At 36.5% G+C, this 21,362-nt stretch overlaps 1 protein-coding gene across 1 annotated transcript in view; it reads left to right on the top strand.

The window, feature by feature from the left end:
- CTNNA3 (catenin alpha 3) overlaps window positions 1–21,362 on the top strand; it is a 1,394,003-nt gene that overhangs the window by 1,208,495 nt on the left and 164,146 nt on the right. The window contains exon 12 of the mRNA XM_046026581.1: window positions 15,020–15,112. Coding sequence (XP_045882537.1) covers window positions 15,020–15,112 — 93 coding nt within the window. The remainder of the gene's footprint in view (window positions 1–15,019; window positions 15,113–21,362) is intronic.

The raw sequence follows: 21,362 nt of genomic DNA, 5'->3' as shown, positions 1-21,362 counted from the left end.
TTATCCTGACTTTTTGACCCCAGACACTGAACTTACTCCTTACTAAGTTCAATTTATAATATGTGAGTTATTTTTTTTTCCATTATACAAAGAGTCCAGAGTTGAGGTCTGAAATAAAAATGGTATTTTGACAGTCTAATCCCTTAGTAGGGTCAAAAGATGCTTAAGCAACATGAAGAATAAAGAAAAATTATTTACAAGATCCTGGAAGATCTTGAGGTTCACTGGCTGTACAGTTCACTTCAGCATGTAGCTAAAGCAATTTGTAAATACTAGTGATAAAATAACACAGGACAGCTCATGGAGTCTAGCAAAACAAATCAAACAGGACATTTTGTATAAACCAAAAAGTTTTCCACTGAGCAAATAAAGATGTATCTTGATAGGAGAATGTGAACAATATATTTCAATATTCATGTAATTTTGACTAAAACTCAGTACACAGAACTTAAACTATGTTCCATTAGCTTCATAAAGATGATGCCCTCCTATGATTGATGACAGTGACAGTCCCGTAACATTTGAACATACTACATTTCATACCTAGTTAGTAATCCATGAATTTCTTCTGAATGTAAGCTCAATTTAAAAATGTTCTCTTTTTGAATATTAATAAAAAGCAATGTTTGGTACCTTCAAATTTTAAAAGAATAGCATCACACATACCCACACCTTCACACACACCCCAGAGTCATTGCGATTAATTAAATCAAAGCTAATTCTCTTAGATAAAATATGGCATACTACTTCATCCTGACCCACTGATAGCAGGGATTTGGTTTCCAAATCTCTCCTATTGTAAAACTAATTTTAGAACAGTGTCTCCTTTCTAGAGACCACATCTTATTTCTGGTTTCTGGTCAAGCAATGAGATCTGTAGGGAAAAGGGATTTTTAAGACAGAAAAATATTGGAAAAGGAAATAATTGGCATACAAACCTATTTGTATAATAATAGAAAGATAATAGAAAGATAATAAAAGGTGAGAGTTGAAAAATAAGAAAACAATAGTTCAGCTGAAGAGTGCTTGGGATTTTTTTGGTCAGGCTCTAAAAAAAGAATTATTTGTTTATATATAGTATATTTTATTGTTAGTTTTATTTATTGTATCACTTCAGTCTAATAAATAGATGACAAATTAATACTATTCACCTAAGATAACTTGAGTGGTTTTCAAAACAACAAGCATGGTTTGGGTCTGATGACATCTAAGACTACTTCTAGATAAATCCAGAAGGAAATAATGGAAGGAAGGTTACCTGGAAAAAAGACTAAGTGACACATCATTAAAGCAGATAAAATACGGTAGATGCCTTCTATATTTATTGCAGTGAAAATTTGTAATTACTATTTTATTATTTTACTCTGTTATATTTTAATATGAACTAAACATATAGTCCCATTAGTCATATACAATATGAAGTGTAGGTATATAATTATCTTTAATTCTGCATATTTAAACAAATGTTTGATGATACCTTTCTGAAATAGCATGGGTCAACTTCTGCTCACATGTCAAGGATTAAGTTCTCCAGAGTGTAAGCGTGGTGATACCTATACTATGATGGTTAGCCTGAGTAAAATTACTTCCTGGTGGGAACTAAAGGTGGGCAGGAGAGAGGTCTGACTCTCCATGCTTCAAACCATGTACACACACACACACATGCAAATCTGCTTCATAACTTTATGATTTAGTTAAATAGTTTCATATTACCTTGTTGTATTATCATTAATATTGTTCATATTAGCATCCTATAATTTCATTTAACTACTACCAAGTTTTTTGAAAACCATTACCTTGAATGAAGTTAAAAAAAAAAGTTTAAGGCTTAGTTTAATATTTTATAAACACAGTTAAGCGATAGAAAAATCACATTGCTGCTAGAATATATTGTTATTCTCATCAGTGGTCTTTTCATATTCATATTCACGTACAAACAGAAAATCGCGCAGTTGGCATTATCCTTACTAAAGGTGTACTCTTTCTTACTTCTAAGGACCTCTGGTGTGATGACCGATGGATTAGAGCCCTTAACTGAAGCTCATTTTTGGTAACAGTTTCACATTTAAAATTAACATTGATAACAAAAATTGAACATTTTTGATTAAATGTGTGGCCTCTCACTATGAGTTGAGAACTATTTTGTTAAATAGTAAAAAAAAATAGTTTAAAGATTAATTGATTAAACATGAACTTACAGTATTCCTGCTTTCATGTACTCACCTGAAATAACTTCATGTTGCATAGTCCCACTTATAATTACAGTCTTGGGCTAAGCAAACAAATGCTCCATTGTGTAATATACGTCTAGATAGGCATTTGAATAAGTAAATGCAAATTTTTGATGGCATAATGGGTGTAAAGTTGAATCTAATAAACTGTGCCTATTAAAGCATACAATTTGGTATGTTTTATGGACTAATATATATAGGTCAGAAACTATCTCCACAATCATGATAAGGGACATATACATCAAAATCTAAACCTGTAATCTAATCATTCACTCCCCAGACCCAAATGACCAGCTATTTGGCTTCTATTCCTATAGGTTGCTTTATAATTTCTATAAGGTTGTGTAAATAGAATTATACTATAAGTACTCTTATTTGGCTTCTTTCGCTAAGCATAATTATTTTGACATCCATAAATATTGTTACTTGTATCAATAATCCATTCCTTTTCATCACTGAATAATATCATATTGAATGGGCATATGGTTGGATATATTAGCCCCCTGATGAATATCCGAGCGGTATCCACTAGTTCGCTATTACAAAACTAGCTGCTATGTTTATTTGTGTGCAAGTCTTTGTGTAAATAGGTTTTCATTTCTTTGCATTAAATATTTAGGAGTTAAGTGACTGGGTTCTATGGTATGTATAGGCTGAACGTGTTGAGGAACACATGGGCATTTTTTCAATCTAATTTCCTTACTAGGTTTGCTTCTACTGCACGTCCTAATTCCATTGATCAGGGAGGGTCTGTGCACAAACAGCATGGTGCATTTGCCATGAGGTAGTTTCACAGCCACTTACATCTGACGACATCTTCAACAATGATGTACTCACTTGCTTCTACAAATAGGCCTTTTAGTTTAGGGACTTAAAAATCCCTTTATATAGAGAGTATAATTCTTCCTTAGGGGTTGTCCAAATATTTGTTTTGTTGCATTCTAGTATTCTACTTTATATATAAGCTGCCAACTTAAGCTACCTTTTTCTACTAGTGTAGGGAATTCTTATGTCCCATAAAGCAAACTTCAATCCAATAACCTTGAATAATATGTACAAAACTCTAATATAGATCTGAATTACTGTCTTCCTGAGCAACATCTCCTCAGTAATGTGCAACTTCATTCATATTTTTCCATTTTTTAGTTCAGTGAAATAGGAGTGTCAGGTCTGGACACCGTCGCCTTACATAATATCCGTGGCTGGAACACAGCAGGCTGTTTTTTGCTTTATTACCATGCCTGAGATTACTTTGCAAATCTAGATAGATGAATTTGGTTAGGACCATTGATATTATACCTGGCTGCCTTAACAATTTCTGGAAGTAAAAGATTTCCTGTAGGTTAAAAAATATATATCCCCACTGGGAAATCAAACCACAGCTTTCCTTTCCCTCAAAGTCTTTGTTGAGGAACGCTTTGTAAAACCAGTTTCCAGGACACTGAAAATGTGATACGTGAAATAATGAAACAAGAGCTCCTACATATCCACAGAGCTAAGAAGGACACCATGGAATATGGGGACATAGCATGGAGACCAGGTATGGGATATTTCTCTGCATCTGCTATCACAGTCCTCTGTAGTGTTTGCTCTGATAACGAAAACATATGCTTCAATTTTCCTCCCCCTTATTGAAAGCTTTTGTCTGTGTCCACATCAGCTTCAAGTATCATGCCCCGTTGACAGACCTATTGCAGTGAGTTTTGCAATCTTGCTCTTTTTTTTTTTTTCTGACATGTCCTTGAAATGGCACATTCAACCTGAAGCAGATTTTCTTGTAACTCATTGCTTGTTTTTTCCTCCTGATGATAAAGGTAATAATTTATTGTAAAAATTTTAAATAAAACAATATGAAGAAGAAAAAGTACATATGATACTACACAACTCTCTGTCTGGTATATATGTAATTTTTTATATAATTAGAATATATATGCATGTATACATTAAGTTAAAAGTGTATTGGGTGCATTTTCTTTGCCATTAGATATTCTCTGAAACTCTTTTAATTATTTATTTATTTTGAGAGGGAGAGAGAGCATGCGCATGAGCAAGAGTGGGAGTGGAGGAAGGGGAGGGGCAGATGTTGAGAGAGAATCTTAAGCAGACTCTGTGCTGAGTGCAGAGCCCAAGGTGGGGCTCAGTCTCACAACCCTGAGATCATGACCTGAGCCGAAATCAAGAGTTGGACACTTAACCCACTGAGCCACCCAGGTGGCTCTGAAATTGTTATTTTAATTTTTGTAGAATAGTTTTTTTTTTTTTAAGATGTCATTTATTTATTTGACACACAGAGAGAGAGCACAAGCAGGGCAAGTGTCAAGCAGAGGGAGAAGGAGAAGCAGGCTCCCTGCAGCGCAGGGGGAGCCTGATGTTGGACTCGAACTCAGGACCCCTGGATCATGACGTGAGCCAATGGCAGTTGCTTAACTAACTGAGCTATCCAGGCACTGTAGACAAGGTTTTATAAACAGAAAGATTAATAAGTTTTCCATTAGATAACCTCTTGTCAGCTGTCTCTTCTAAAGGTAAGAACATGAATTCACATATAGAGAGTCTATGTGGCATAGAGTTTGATGGAAAGGTGAGCTTTTCCTCACTCGAATACAGTAGAATTTGTCTGGTTTCCATGGTAGCAGTATTCATACTAAGAGTTGAAGGCCAAGTGTGGTTATTAGTCGTCCGCTGTGGCTGCTGGTACTACCCCCACAATTCCCGCTGCCACCACCGTCATTACCACCACCTCCACAACTCCTCTCGCTATCACTATTGTATTGTTTCCAACAACAGCACACCTCCCATCTACAGAGCAGTGAGAGTAATTGTACTGGCTTAATTCTCTATGGGATCATTACTTACTGCCTGTGAAGAACCATCATCCTAGGTAGTCCTGGATAAAACAAGTTTAAAAAGTTCTGTTAAACCTCCTGAGAGGTAACAAGGCGAAAGGAACTTGTGATTTAAAGTTGCACGCAGCATTTCAAAAGGGTGTCCTACTTCACATTTTTTTTTAAATATTCATTTGGTTTCAATGTTCATTGTAAACAAACCTGCAATAGACTTGTAGAGTGAACAATAGAATTGAATGGGATTTTTAAAATCATGTAGTTTAGTCCTTTTCATTCGCTTCGAAAGAAGTTGGGTTCTCATCAAGTGAAGTATTTGTTCAAGGTCACAAGCTATCAAAGGGAGCATTTGACCTAGAACCAGATTCTCAGTCTTTATACTTTGCTCTATCACAGTTTTTGCCTCAACATAAGAACTTCGGTAAGATACTTACCTTAGGTTTTCTGCTCATGATTTGGAATTAAGATATAAACTCAGAGCTGTGTCCAAAACATTTAATAGTTTGCTGATCTGTATAGCTTAATTCACATAGAATTTGGAAAAAAGAAGAAAAAGAAAAAGAAGGAGGAGGAGGAGGAGGAGGAGGAATGGCTCAGAAGCTTTTTTTTTTTTTTCCCCAAATTTATCAGCACCCCTTTGCTCATGCTAGGGACCAAAATCGAATTCTCATCTCAAGTTTGGTATAACTTGAAGCCAGAGTGCCATCCCAAGAAATAAGCAGTATTTCTTTTAGCTGAGTTTCTAAATACAATATATGGTTCAAGGGAGGTGGCAGTGGGGCAATGAAGAAAGGCTGAATCATCCATTTGCTTCAGGTGCCAAGTTTACTGAGGTCTAGAAATTATATCCAGCAGGGGGAAGGAGGAGATTAAGGACCAGTCTACTGGTGTGTTGCTTATCACAACCCCTAAGTACCTGGCCTGCCTTGCTATATAAGCAGTATATTTGTACTGTTTGAAGCTTATTTTCTAGACTTGTAAATTTTAACTACTCAGTTTCCACATTAGCCATGCATTTGTGACTACAAAGCTGTCTCATAAAACAAGCACAGGACCTACTCTGAGGTAGCTGTTTATTAACTGCCCAACACTGGATGGGTTTTGTTAACTCTAGGGCTCAGTTTCCTCAACTATGGTATGAAAATGATAGCATTTTCCTCTTCAGGTTTGTTGGTAATATTGAATAAGAAAAGGAATGTGGAATAACCCACCAGAGTGTTTTTAATGAATAATATTAAGACCTTGATTAAAAATGATTACCTCACCTTTCTGTTCCCAAAAAAGAAGAATATCAAGGATCCTGATCTGAATCAGGGTATTTTTCTTATTTGAACTTTCCGAAAATATGTTTTCATTCAAACCCTATTCTTCATGACTTCATTAGTCTTTCATATCTGTATTTAAATGTCAACTGGAATACTGCTTATGACAGTTTCCATGAATTAGATATGCAGTCCTGGGAATTGGAGCTGGATCACCAGCTCATTTGGTGGTTGAATAAGTACCAGGATATTGATGATGTCACTTTCATTTATGACTCTCTTGCTGATTTGCTGTGTGCTTTTCTACAGTTATTAGCCTCATCGGTGTCTTCGGAACAGAGGCACGACTGCCACAAGCTTCCTGATAGAAAGAAAGATTAAGGTTAAAATACATTTGACGCTGTGTGATTCTATCATTACTTGAGTCCTTGGAAAGGCCTTATATAAACTTAAGTGATTGTAATGATCACCCCTTATGATAATCATCGTAATCCAGGTTCAACTACAAGGCCCTTTGTATAATCCACTATTTGATTGTTTGCTGGCCTGGATAGGTTTTTAAGTAGCAAACTCATAGACTTATTTCTTTCTTTTTTTTTTTTTTTTTTTTTTTAAGGTTGGTTACCTTTTTTTTTTTTTTTAAGATTTTATTTATTTATTTGACAGAGAGAGAGAGATCACAAGTAGGCAGAGAGAGAGGAGGAAGCAGGCTCCCTGCAGAGCAGAGAGCCTGATGCGGGGCTTGATCCCAGGACCCTGAAATCATGACCTGAGCTGAAGGCAGCGGCTTAATCCACTGAGCCACCCAGGCGCCCCTCATAGACTTATTTCATAGAAAATATATGAACAACTGAGATTGTGTCTCCTCTGTCAGCAGTATTCTATATGTTCAGGATTTATCTGCCCAAGTTGTGCTATTTGACTGCATGTTTAATTATATGCTCTTATACATTGTAGATGTATTCTTTCCTCTTACTTTAGTGTATATATTTTTTATATATATTCTGCAACTTAGCTGTGTCAAACTATATTTCAACCATTGTAGCCTTTAAGGTATATAATACTCACCCAGGATTCTTAGTTTCACCATATAGAATAATTTATATGGTGTTATATTCTTAGCATGTTGGGAAAGAAGAAATGGCTTTTGGAACATAGAGGGATGATAATGGTACACAGAGGCAGTTTTGAATTGTTTTTTGAAAGATTATAAGAAGAAAACCCACCAATGATTTAATGTGGCAAATAGAGATATATGTCTTTATTCACATTATTCTTTATTTCCTTCTCTATTTATTTTCTTCTTTGTATGAATTCATTAAAAACCATATTTATTTTATATCTACTTTTTGCCAGCATTGTGTTAGATACTAGAGTTATAAACCATAATAATACTAGCTACCTTCTCACTTCTTACCTGAGCGTGAAGATACCTGTGTCCAGGAGATGAACTATATCTCTAATCGATATAATGAACGGGAGTGAATTTGTTTCAACTGAAATTAGTGGATTTATCAGATCTCTTCTAGTATTGAGATTTCCTAGTACTGAGGAAACATTTCTTCCACATTAATATTATTCTTTCAGTTTAAGCATGAATTCATAAAATCTTAAAATTTGAAAATAGAAACAGAAAATATCAAATTTTACTTACTTTCCTTCCCAATTTTGAAGATGAAAAAATTGAAGCCTAGAAAAATTATGACATTTTTCTAACAACATACAACTAATTGGTGACAAAGTTAGAATGAAGACCCAGGTATCCTAACTTCAAATTCATTAATCTACCACAATAGCACAACCCCACCAACTTTCTGATAATACAAGAAGTGTCTCCCCAGGTTAATCTGAGGTACTTTACACTCCTTTCCCTCTTCTGCCTGACATTTCTAAGGAAATTTCTCTATGTCTCATCATTCATTCTCAATCTCAAACCATATAACTCTCGGAAATATCTTTTATTTTCATTTAATATCCTTACCCTTTCTTTCTCTTGAGGAGAAGGATTATGTTTTATTTGTCTCAAGATCCCTAGAATCTAGAATAATAGCTTGTTTCTATGCATAAAAAATAGACACTCAAATATGTTAGTTGAGATGCCTTAATTTGATTTTTTTAACCTCTTTATTAGTGATCAAACTTGGATTATCAGTGCATATCTTTAGGTAATCATTTCTTCATTATTAATAAAAGTTGAAAGAAGTACCACAGAATGAAAGCAGCTCATTAAATGCTGACAGTACGACGGCGACCAAGTTTATGATTTTATTGTCATAAATCTGCGATAGTCTTGCAGGTATTTGTTTAGGACTAAAATGAACAAAGAGTGCCCTCTTCTGTCTAGTAACCATAATGGTGCTATGCGGGGGTATGAATTTCAGTCTACAAACTCAGATGTAGAAGAAAAAAAAATGACTTTTTTTTCCCCCCTGAGTTAACCTGGTTTTACCTCCGTTCATGGGGGATTTAAACATAGTCATTTAAAGAGAAAACAAACTTCTTTTTACCTCTATCACTTGTGTTGCACCAGGCGAACCGAAGTTCTAGATCAGTAGTTGTCAAACAGGGATGATACCCCTCCCCATGGGGAGAGGGGGCATTTGGAAATGTCTGGAGATACTTTTGATGGTCACAACTTGGGAGGCTTCCTACTGCATGTAGTGGGTAGAGACTAGGGGTAGTGCTAAACATCCCACAATATGCAAGATGATCTTGCAACCAGAATTATTTAGAGCAAGTTGTCCCTAGTGCCAAGTTTGGAGACTCTTTTCAAGACGTTTAGACTATATCAAGACATCAGAATGACCCATCAATTACTCGTCATTCTCCCAAATTGTTTATCACTCAGATACCCATTGTCCTAGCACATATAGTTCCTTCATGTTTACTACTTGCTGTTTCCAAAATACTTTATGGGAAGACGTGAAACTCAGGTCTAAGTTTAGAAGATGGTGTTTTCTCTGGTTCTTTTATGACCATCCTGAACTTTCAAAGGGATACTCAGATATCTTTCTAGACTTCCAAATCTGAGAATCTTGAGTTTATGCAAGATCTCTCTCTGCACAAAATCTATTATTTCTAACTTCCGTAATCTTTATTTTTTAAAAATGCAATAGAGGAATCTTTGCCTCAAACATTCCCTTAAGCAAGGAATCATTAAATCAACACTTGCTGAAGGCAGAAGTTGGAAAGAACTAAACATTAATCTATAGCTTAATAATGTTCCATGACATTCTTCTGACATTGATACCAAAGCTTATGTGTCATTAAATCATTTATTCCTTTATTCAGTTAGGATCTTTTCACTGAAAGCATAGTATATTTTGTTTCAAGGTGCTCAGAGTGGTAAAAAAGACAGACAATATCCTTATCCTCATGGAAGTTATGTTCTAATGAGATAAGACTAAAACATATTCCCTCTTAAAAAAAAAGAAAAAATATAATTTCAGGTTATGTCAGGGTTATGATCAGCTTTCGAGAGCTAAAGAAAGAAATACAGGGTGATGTAATAAATGAATGAAGTAAGGGAAGGGTATTTTTAGGTAGACTGAGGGGATGACTGGATAGGACTGCAGATAGGCCAACTGGGCTCTCATGGTGAGGATACAGCCATGTAAGAGCTTGAGGAACTCACAAGGCAAGAGAGCAGTGGACACAAAGAGCCCAAGAGCCTGATGAGGAATGGGCTGATGAGTGGGCCATGTTCGAGGAATAGAAAAGTTGCCTGTGTGTATTTCCAGCAAAAAAGGGCAATTCTTAGTTTTCTAGAATTTGAAATTATTAGTATTAACAATATAGTAATAATAATAGTATATAATTTATAATATAGTATTAATATATCTAGACCTCTTATAAAAATGTATTTGAATTATAGACTTTCCACTTTGACATTCCAAAATCGTTGTGTGCTATCAGCTCAGCTAGGAGGGCCTGACCCAGCGTGCTATTCTCACTGCCTGGTTCAGAAGCAGCAGCCCTGTATCCCCCTTCCTAATAGCTTCCTGGAGGGTCAAGACTGTTCCTGATACCTCTGGGGCAGTTACTTGATTGTAGTGAGCTAGGGATGGATACTCAGAGAAATGTGATTTACGACTAAGTCATATGTAGGATTTAGAATTCAATCTTAATTTGAGAGGAAAATGTCAAATATGATTCCTGTTCCTAGACTACCTTTTTTCTTTTTTCTTTCTCTTTTTTTCTTATTTCCCTTCTTAATTTTCTCTTTTCCTTTCCTTCATTTTTCTATTAAGTGACTACAAAATTCTTTTTTGTATATTTTAATATTAAACATTTATAAAGTCTGTGCCAGTGAATTTCTAAGTATACTGCATACTGTCTGACTAAGAATGCTGAAAGAATTAGGGAGATAAAGTCCGTAGAGAATATTAAGTGCCTTGGGGGAAAAAAGATATATATAAATGCAGTCATTTCTATCTCAGTAAGTATATATATGCATTAAAACCACCAATTTATGGTGATCCTGAAGTTTAATGTGCCACTATAGTTTATTGTGGCTCCAGTTTCTATATGAAAACCTCAGCCTGAGTATTTCCAAGTTCTATACCTTTTCTGGCCTCTTTTGCAAAAATAAAGTGGGGCCTTCTAATAAAATTAATAATAATTTTTAATAATCATAAACAGTATTAAACTTCAATACTTTCTATTCACTGAATAATGTTCCAGTTCATCATCTTATTTTATCCTCACAATAACCCTAAGAATTAGGTAATATGTTTGCCATTTTACCAGGTGAGGGAAGGAAGTAATTTCAAATCCCTCTGAGCTGCCTAAGGAAGGCTTCACAACAAATAAGAATTAAATAGAAAGGCATGAAATAGTGTCTCTGAATTCTAATATGAGAAATAAATGAGTAATGACTGACTTTATTAACCCTCTTTCCAGGAAAAAAAAAAAGTCTTGGTTTGGTTTAGAGACAGCCCATCTTGGAGAGGGGAAGTCATTTCCATCATCACTAAGAATCTATGTGAGAGTGAATCTTTGCTGGGCCCAGCTTAAGGGATAATTTTACTCTTATATAATGAATAAAATTAGATAAATAAAGATCTTTACTTGGACTTTAGGAGAAAGCAGTATGTGTGGCATTATAATAAACCCTGTGTAGCATAGGACATCAGATACTCAGAATGGGGTGAATGTAACTAGAATCAACTAGTAGGCATTAGATCAAACCAGAATAACAAATTTGGAGTAAAATGAAAGTATTCAAATTGCTACAAATGTTTTATCCAAAAATATAAAGGGTTTTGATGGGATGAGAGATAGAAGAGTGGAAGAAGAGGTGAAAAAGCAATAGAAAGAACGAACCAAACTTTTCCTGCGTTCCAGCTATCTATGGGCTAAGCAATCCTTACTTAACGTATCTTAGTACAACTGAGCCTAGCAACAAACTTCAGGGTTAGGTATTATTATCTAAAATTTTGTTCTGAGGGAACCAGCATTTAAAATGGTACACAAAATACCAAAGCCCCACAATCACTAATTGGAGAGCCAGAATTCAAATTTAGGTCCGTATTACTCAACATTATTGGGTCATTCTACTGCATGACACTGTCCTATTAAACACACACACGCATACACACACACACACACACACACACACACACACATGCACGCACACACATCTTCCAGATGCTTGCACCTTCCAAAGTTACCGGATGCATAGAAGCAAGCTGTCTTTAAGAGTGTGTAATATAGGGTAGCCCCATCTTCCTCCTCCCTTTTACAATGTTTGCTCTATTATTTGTCTTCAGCCCTGCAGGTGTTAATGTATCACCTCAAAAGTGATTAGAGTGCTCCTCTTTCTGTCTTAGTTTCCACTTAACCAATAACATTGTATACTCAACTTTTTATTTTTGCAATACTAACTAACTGCTTGCCTGACAGAATACAAAATGCTGCCAGCAAATGTTTTGAACACTCCCCCACTGATTTTGTTGCTGAAAAGAAGAGGTCAGTCCTATGTTTAAAAAAAAAAAAAAAAAAAAACCAACCCAACACAGAAATATGTGGGTGTAAATTGCAGGCTTATCACTTCCTGTGGTATCACCAACAAAAATGGTAGTTGTGACTTCTGACAGCAGCAGTTGTTCTTAGTTTCTGTTAAATCACTTTATTTTGAGTTGAATAAAATGTTGGAATCAATGATTAAGTAATATGTCACTTCATGGTAGAGTATAATCCAAGAAATTAAAAGCAGACGTTTGTAAGGAACAGATCCCAATAGTGGCACCAGGCAGCCATCAGTTGCAAAACAACAGGACCTAAGAAAAGAAATCTGATCAACTGAATTTATTCGGATATTTCAGGGGCTGATGATGTATCCAGGAAGGAAATTGCAAAGATTCTTTCTCAAATAAGGTGGGAAGAATACACAAAAACAGCTAATAATAAAACATGTGATTGTGTAGAAATTCCACAGTGGTAAACTTATGGTATTAATACCTAAGAGAAAAGAATAAATTGCCCAGTGCACATAACTGCACACAGTTGTTGTAAAAAGAAGCTGCATGCAGAGATAAAAATACCCAACAGTTACTCAAGCACATCAGAGACCTTGGCAAGAGGGGGCTATTAATATCCAGTAGGAGTCAGTTGAAATAAATGGAGAGGGTTGGTGATGCTCAGTGCAAGTCTTAGAAAGCAAAGAAAATGCAGGTTAAAGAATCATGAGATGGGGAAAAAAAAATCTAAGACCATTAGTAGTAGGAAAGTGGTAGTTTATCCACAATGTGAGGTAATTATGGCAAGTTCCCATCTCTGGAGTGGTCCCAAGGGAAGGTAAACTCGCCACAGCCCTGAAAATAAATAAAGGGCCTGTGTGCAAAGCAAGGTTTAAGGGAAACCAGGGCCAGACTGAGGAGGCATCCCCTGCCCCTGACTAGTCTTTAACAGCCAGGTGTAAAGAAGAGATCTCCCACTTCACATCCCGTAGCTTTTCATGAAATCTGTTTGATTTCTGGATTTCTTACCAAGACTCTGTATTACATGAATCATACATCATTTAAATGAAAACAAGTATCAAATTTATTCTTGTTAAGTATTTACTTGGATTTTCAATAATGACAGATATCCTTAAATTATTGCCCCAGTGAGATTAAGGAGAAGAGAGTAAGTGAGATTAGATTTGATACTCAAGATTCAGTGAAGATTAAGATTGGATACTACAACATAAGACAAAAAAATTAGTTTGAAATATGGAAAATGGAAGCACAGTAGAGATACGGTGAGAATGAGTGTTTGCTGTTGCCATTGATATCTTTTGTTTTGCTCATATCCAATGTTCTTTTCAGCTATCGCTGATAATTTTGCTTCAGCCATTCAAAAGCATGGATAGACTTCATTGTAGTGATAGGACAGTAAGCCTGGGAGACCAAGTCCTTACATTACAGGGTAAACAACAACTGGCTGCCCGATTCAGCAGCAGTGTGCAATCCAGTATAATCACCATCAGCACTGTGGAAGTGGAGGGGTCAGGGAAGGAAGGTTGGGTCAGGGAAGGAAGGTTTGGCCAGGTCTTCTGGAGCCTGACACCACCCAGATACAAGATGTTTAAGCTGAAATAGAAAAAAAAAAAAAAAAAGGAAATGGAAGTAGATTAGCTATTTATACACTGAAGTTAAAATATTTACTCTTTAATTTCCTAGAAAATTTAAATGCTTAATAATTTCGGTGCCATTTCCATGTCATATAGTTTTAATTAGAATTATACCATCCGGGGCGCCTGGGTGGCTCAGTGGGTTAAGCCGCTGCCTTCAGCTGAGGTCATGATCTCAGGGTCCTGGGATCGAGTGCCGCATCAGGCTCTCTGCTCAGCGGGGAGACTGCTTCCCTCTCACTCTCTCTCTGCCTGCCTCGCTGTCTACTTGTGATCTCTCTCTGTCAAATAAATAAATAAAATATTTAAAAAAAAAGAATTATACCATCCATATATCACATGTGAACACCTTGGTATGTGATGACTACATCATGGTTAGCCAAATCGCTCTTCACCCAGAGAAAAACTTCCCCCTGCTTATTTTGCTTTCTTTTCTTTCAGAATTTATTGGGATATAATTCAAATACCTAACATTCACCATTTTAAAGTGTAAAACTGGGTTATTTTAGTATACACGCACGATCATGCGGTCATTACCACTATCTAATTCCAGGACATTGTGAGCATCCCAAAGAGAGACTGCATGCCCATAAGCCATCATTGCCCCCTCCCTCCTTTCCCCTCCTTTAGGAACCCCTGGACAAATTTCTGTCTCCACAGACTTGCCTATTGTAGACATTTCATACAAATAGAGTCACACAACATGTGGACTTGTGTGACTGATTTTCACTTACCATAACACCTTCAAGGTTCACCTATGTTGCAGCATGTATCAGTACTCCATTGCTTTTTCTAGCCAAATAATAGTCTATTCTATATAATTTTGCTTATTCCTCAGTAGATATTTGTCTCAGCTGTTTCCATTTTTTGGCTATTACGATTGGCAAGGCTATGAACATTTCTTTTTACAACTTTTTGTGTGGACATATATTTTCATTTCTCTTGGGTATACACCTAGGAGTAGAACTTCTGGGTCATATTGGTAACTCTGTGCTTCCTTTCAGAGGTACTGCCAGACTGTTTTCCATTTTGCATTCTCACCAGCAATGCCTTGCTTTCTTTTTATAGACCCCAGAGGAACTCGAAGATGTTTCTGACTTGGAAGAGGAACATGAGGTGCGCAGTCACACCAGCGTTCAGACTGAAGGGAAAACTGACAGGGTAAGTCAGCCCCCTGGGAGGAGAGCTGTAGGCTGTGCCCTCTTGTTGTCAATCAGGCAGCCTCTCACAGGAGGGACTTCAGGATCTGGAGCCAGTTTCACAAAGCCCAGGAGGAAGAACCCCAGAATGCATTGGCTGTAGCATGAGGGGAATGACTTCCTTGACATTGAAAACTCACAGTGAGACCATTTCTGGTCAGGTAGTAAATTACTCCATACCACTTCTAATCTCTATACCAGTCATGGGAATATGGAATTGAAATGTGTACACATTTGTTTAAAGTAGAAAAGAGAAACCAAGAAGTTAAGGTATTTTAGATTTCTAGAATTCTAAATTCTAGAAAAAAATGTATTTCTGAGAAACTACCCCTATACTTTTCTTCCTTTCTGCAATGCCGCCTTCTCTTACCCTCAACACAGACACACACACACACACACACACACACACACACACTCACACACATGCCTCCAATGATGATAATCGACTTCTGAATTATTCTGTGGCATTGTATTTCACTTTACTTATACCCAGTGCTTGGGAATATGTGAAAGTTTGGTTTGCTAGCCAATGATAGTAAGCAACTGCAGACCAACTGCAGAACTTGGGTCTGAAAGCCAGGCGATACAGCATAGTGGCTAAGACTAGAACATATCTGAATTAGCCATTTCTTTTCTGTGTCACCTGGAAAACTCATTCAGCCTTTCTCTGACTTGGTTCTCTGATTTGTAAAGTGAAGATACCGCGAATACTCTCTATATGTGAGCTATTGTGGGGGTAACTCAGTTAATTAGTAGAGCACTTAACACACTGCTTAACTCATAGTAAGTTCTCAATAATCATGAGTTATTATTTATAGTTGTCATAAGGATAGTATAATTATCATCACTTATTACTACTATTAGTTATTTAAATTCAGTGACATTACATTTGGAGATGGATAGGAAAAGATAAATTTAATAAATTTCCACGTGTTCAAATATTCAGATTACTTAGTACTGATATATGTTAGTCCTCCTGCGTTTTATTAGAAATGGTGGTTTTCTTAAGCTTACATTCCGTGCTGGTTATTGGGTTAATTCCCAGCCCTCCAGAAGCCAGTTCATGTTGGGAACTGTCTGGGGGCACCCGGCATCTGAAAGAAGTTTCCTTCTAATCTAGTAGGCATCTTTGTTAAGAAGGAAATTTTTCCAAATGGCAATGGAATTGGAAATAAATTTTGCTAATAACATAGTTTGCTCATGCTTTCAGCTAAGTGAGTGAGTAATTCACTTCACTGCGTCTGAGTCACTGGAGGCAGAGGTAGCTGTCAGGACTTAAAAGGTAATTGATAAGGGCAAATTTTGTTAAAATAAAGGTAACCTTAGTAGGATGCTGGGACTAGGATAAACATACCATAGTTCTCATTCTGGATCATCACATGTAGACAATAAAGCCTTGGTTAAGACCTTAAGTCTTAGAAACTTCATATTTCTTCATTGAAAATGAGAAAAATAGGGGTACTTCTGCCTTCAGCTCAGGTCATGGTCTCAAGGTCCTGGGATCAGAGCCCCACATCAGGCTTCCTGCCCAGCAGGGAGCCTGCTCCCCTCCCCCCACCTGCCTCTCTGCCTACTTGTGATCTCAGTCTGTCAAATAAATAAATAAAATCTTTAAAAAAAGAAAATGAGAAAAATAGTATCATACCTTCTCAAGCATTATTGATAACTTCAAGATAATGCAAAAGAAAGTATTTTATAAACCTTAAAATTCATATGCTAAGAAAATAACCTTCTTATCACTACTATTTTGATTGTGTTTTTGTTCTTGGCTGAGGTTACAGGCCAGCTAGCTAGATGGCAACCTGACTATTGTAGGTTAAGAAGTTGATGATCTCGATAGTCCTGGATCTTAAGAATCATTCATAAAAGCCGCTGTTTCTAACCATGTAGAAATCACCCTGGAGATGCTCTGTATTCTGGATTTGTGTTCCACTGTGCACGGTTCCCTGACAGGACAGTTCATCTGGAATGCCCCTGGGCAATAACCTCACTACAGTCTCTTGGCAAGATAGATCCCTAACCATCAAATCTACTGGGAGCAACGTTACACTCAACCTGGCCACTCTGTGCTCTAGTAAATCTCTCTGCATAAATTCCAAGTAGTTTAGATTTTCTTCACTTCCTGCCTTGAGGCTTCTCTGAAATTGCTGTGTAGAATCCCTCAGGAAGCTGATCAGATATTCTAATACATACACAATCTTATGTGAGGCATTAACACTCCACAGAGCAACCTTGATGAATACTCTTATTCTCCCTGGATGGACCATTTTGCATTTTGCAAAGGTCTCCAAAGGATTCCCAGGGGGATCAAGGCACACCTCCCACCACAGTGAACAGTTTGATAATATACCTTTGGATTTATTCTCCTTTTGTTTGTTTGTTTGTTTTTGTTTTTTGTTTTTTCTTTCCTGATCCAGTCTTCCCAGGCTCCTAGTTCTGTTCCCCAAGATTTCATCCCAGAATCAGCTACTTTCCATTCCTAGGCTCTGCTTTTGAGGGAAAACAAGAAAAGATAGTCAGAGTACATAAACTACTTAATTATCACATTAACTTTGATATACTGATACATTATCCTGGTTTTACTAATAAGATCACTGAGGTGCAGATTTATATAACTTGTCTAGTAAGTGGGTTATGTTTTCAGACAAAGAACCTGGGTGATTACCACATGTCAACTCACTCAAAATATAGAATTAGTGGAATGAATCCTTTACAAGCAAACAAGCCACCACCACCACCACAATAAACTTTATTCACCATCAGTGGAATGAAAGGATGCTGTAGTGGTCTGAGAACTGGAGGAAAGATACAAATTTTCTTTTAAAATTTAAAGAATAATTATTATTTAGCATTGACAATTTAACTCAAATAACAACCTCTTATTGAAAACCTGATTTGTGAGTTTATTCCTACAGAATCCGTGCTCATGGCAGGACAGCTCAGACTGTCCCCCGCCCAAACCACCTGAGCAAAATGTACATGTTGACAGGTTTTATGATTTCTCTCAGGCATCTGACACCCTAACAGACTCCATATTCTCTATCATTGTACCTCTATGCTTATCTTTCTATGTTCAGTCTCATATCCATTTGAGACTTTATCTCTGTGTTCTATCCAGCATTCCTGAAGTTTCCATCCATTGGGCTTTGTCTGTCTTTTGACACATTTTCCAGATACCTTCAGGTTGAGATAAGATTTTGAAATGGAATCTGTTGAGAATTTTTGGAATACTCATGCCATGCTCAATGAAGAATTTCTGGTCACTGAACAAAACATGTGTTTGGGTTCCTTTTTGTTTGTTGCTAAATGCCTTTTTGGTTCTTGGCTTATGCAGACTCTGCTATATGGAACATGCCATAGAACTAATTTCAGGCACTGTTTAGTCATGGAGTGACAGTTATTTATTATCATTTTATTTTTTGCATTTCACTCCCAGTAGCTTTGGCTCAACATCATCTGTTATTGCTGTCATCAGTAGCAAATGCCACTGGGCATTGTAAAGGTCTATAACCAACAAATAATGATTTAGAGCCCACAGTCAATCAGAGCGAAATACTAAAAGACCAATATTGCATGCCTTATGAAGTAGCAGAGGAACAGCACTGGAAATTAGTGATTATCTTAATTATTAAACACGAATACTCACTAGACCAATACTGTGGTTATATCCAGTAATCAGGCATTCCACGGTGATACAGGAGTGTGATTTTGTTATAGATTTACAGAACATTCTTTAAAGATCTCATTGTTTATTCTGATCATGCTCTTAGCAAGGATAAAATAGAAATCTTTTATCTGAAAAACTCAAATTTGAAAGAGACATGAAAATAGATTCCTGTTAAGATCATCAAATTTCTAAACCTACTGGTAATAAGACTTTTTGGTAAGTCCTAAAAGCTTTCTAAAAGATTATACTCAATACATGTTAACTCAGATTTTCTATTTAAACAGAACAGTGCCAGTTATCATTTAACACTTTATACCTTACAGAATATTTCCAAATTGGTGTCTTACTTAACAAAAGCTGTGGAATTTTTCTTTTTCCCTTGATTATACTAATTAGGGAATTTAACTCAAAGAATTTCAGTACGTTATGCAAATCACGTAGACTGGAACCAAATACCAGGTCTTCTGGCATGAACCACATTCTGTCCAGTGTAACACCCTTGTAAACCGGGGTAGAATCTCACCATTCCTTAAGATCTCATTACCCTCCTATTATCACAGCCAGTATTATGGAGTTGGTATTATCATTTCTCTGCTAGAAAAACAATTCCTGAAACTGAAGACCATAAACCTTAAGTATCAGACTTGTTTAAGCCTCACAAGTTTCAAAATGTCTCAATGCTACAATCTTCCATCAATAACAAAATCATTTTATTGTTTACAATTTTAAAACTACATAATGATGCCCAGACCTTGTCAGTCTCTCCCCAGGGGATCACTTTCCCTTGATGAAGTTGCATATTAATCAGATAGAGTCAGATAGCGGCAGACCTTGTAGGACAACAATCCTGGGCCTCCAAACACAGAATCTGGGCAAGTGAGGCAGTTACTCCTCAGGCTTTTATCCAGTTGGTCTCTGTGATACTTCAATAGAGGGAACATTCTAATTCCTGGATTTCCTCCCTCATTTATTTATTGTCTCAATTATTTATTGTTTGCAGGAGGGGCAGCAGGAATAAGAGACTCTCAGGAAATAAAGTATCAGCAGAGTGGTGGCTCAAAGTATGTTTTTCATGCCTCCTGGGGTTTTAGGAAGACTTAAGAGAATATGGGGCACCTGGGTGGTCCAGTCTGTTAACTATCTGACTTGATCCCAGGGTTGTGAGTTCAAGCCTCATGTGGGGCCCCATGCTGGGTATGGAACTTAACAACAACAACAACAACAACAAAACAAGCAATAAAATGATTGAAAGAGAGTTTTGTGAGTGGAATGGGTGAGCAAGTGATTTGCCTTTGCTAGCATTGACTTATAATGTAGAGATGTATAAACTTGGGAGTCAGATAAGCCTTGATTCAAATCTGGCTTCCACCTATTACTATCCATATGATCTCCGAAAAGTTATTATACATTTCAAACTGTTTTCTAATCTGTAAAATTGTGATGATCATATTAATTATTGTATCTATTTTATAGTCATTCTTGAAGATGAGATAAATGAAAAGTTTCAGTTCAGTTCTTGGCACATGTGAAGTTTTCAATCAATTTTGAATTTTTTCAAAGATTTTACTTATTTATTTTTTGTGAGATCTGTTCCTCTATTATTTTTATTTACTATTATTATTTATTATCTATTATTTATATTTACTTTTTTTGTGTGAAATCTTTTGATTTATTTTTGTGAGAGAGATTGAGAGAGAGCACGGGCAGTGGGAGGGGCAGAGGGAGAAGTAGACTCCCCACAGAACAGGGAGCTCAATGCCAGACTCCATCCCAGTACCCTGGGATCATGACCCAAGCTGAAGCAGATGCTCAACTGACTGAGCCACCGGGGTGCCCTCAATTTTTATTTTTATTAAAAAAAAATGAATTTCATGATAAGTGTAGAATTATATGTTGGTGTTATACTTTGACTTCCTTTTGAGTAGCTCAAGAAATTTGTAAGTACAAGTCTCAGTCTTCTAGAATGAGATTCCTGTGGTTTTTGGTTTTGTGGTGCTAAACAATTTGACATGCTGGAAATTCTATTATGAAGTATTTTGAAGCAGTTCCCCCCCCCCCAGGAGGAGGGCTTATCAGAAACAGCTGCAAGAGATTAGAAGGAAGATGACATTAATGCGATTTTTAATGATGCTGGCACTTTATATATATATAATTCACATATATAATGTAGAACTGAAATAGTGATCATAAAAACCAGCTCTTGATAGTGAGATAAAACAGAAAATTTGACCCAGTAATTGTCAAGTTTGTAATTTCTTCTTTATTGCATGCCTGGCCCTGCCCTGGGAGTTTTTCTTCTTTGTAGAATGTTGGTACTGTGATGATCCATTAGTTTCTATTTCTCTCAGTCTTCACTTACCTTCATCAAGTTACACAGGGCTTAATTTCCAAAGTTTAAAAAACTTTGGAAGAAGAAAAAGTCACTCATCCTGACATTTATAGGCTGCATGTTAGAATCAGTTTTTCAAGCAGTCATTTAAAGTCACCTTGTATTGAGGGAAATCTTATAATTACAACAACATGGATGGATCTAAGGTATCTAGAG

Source organism: Meles meles, chromosome 13 (assembly GCF_922984935.1).
Source record: "Meles meles chromosome 13, mMelMel3.1 paternal haplotype, whole genome shotgun sequence".
Classification (NCBI taxonomy): domain Eukaryota; kingdom Metazoa; phylum Chordata; class Mammalia; order Carnivora; family Mustelidae; genus Meles; species Meles meles.
The sequence above is the reverse complement of the archived record's forward strand: the minus strand, read 5'-3'. Positions and strand labels throughout refer to the sequence as shown.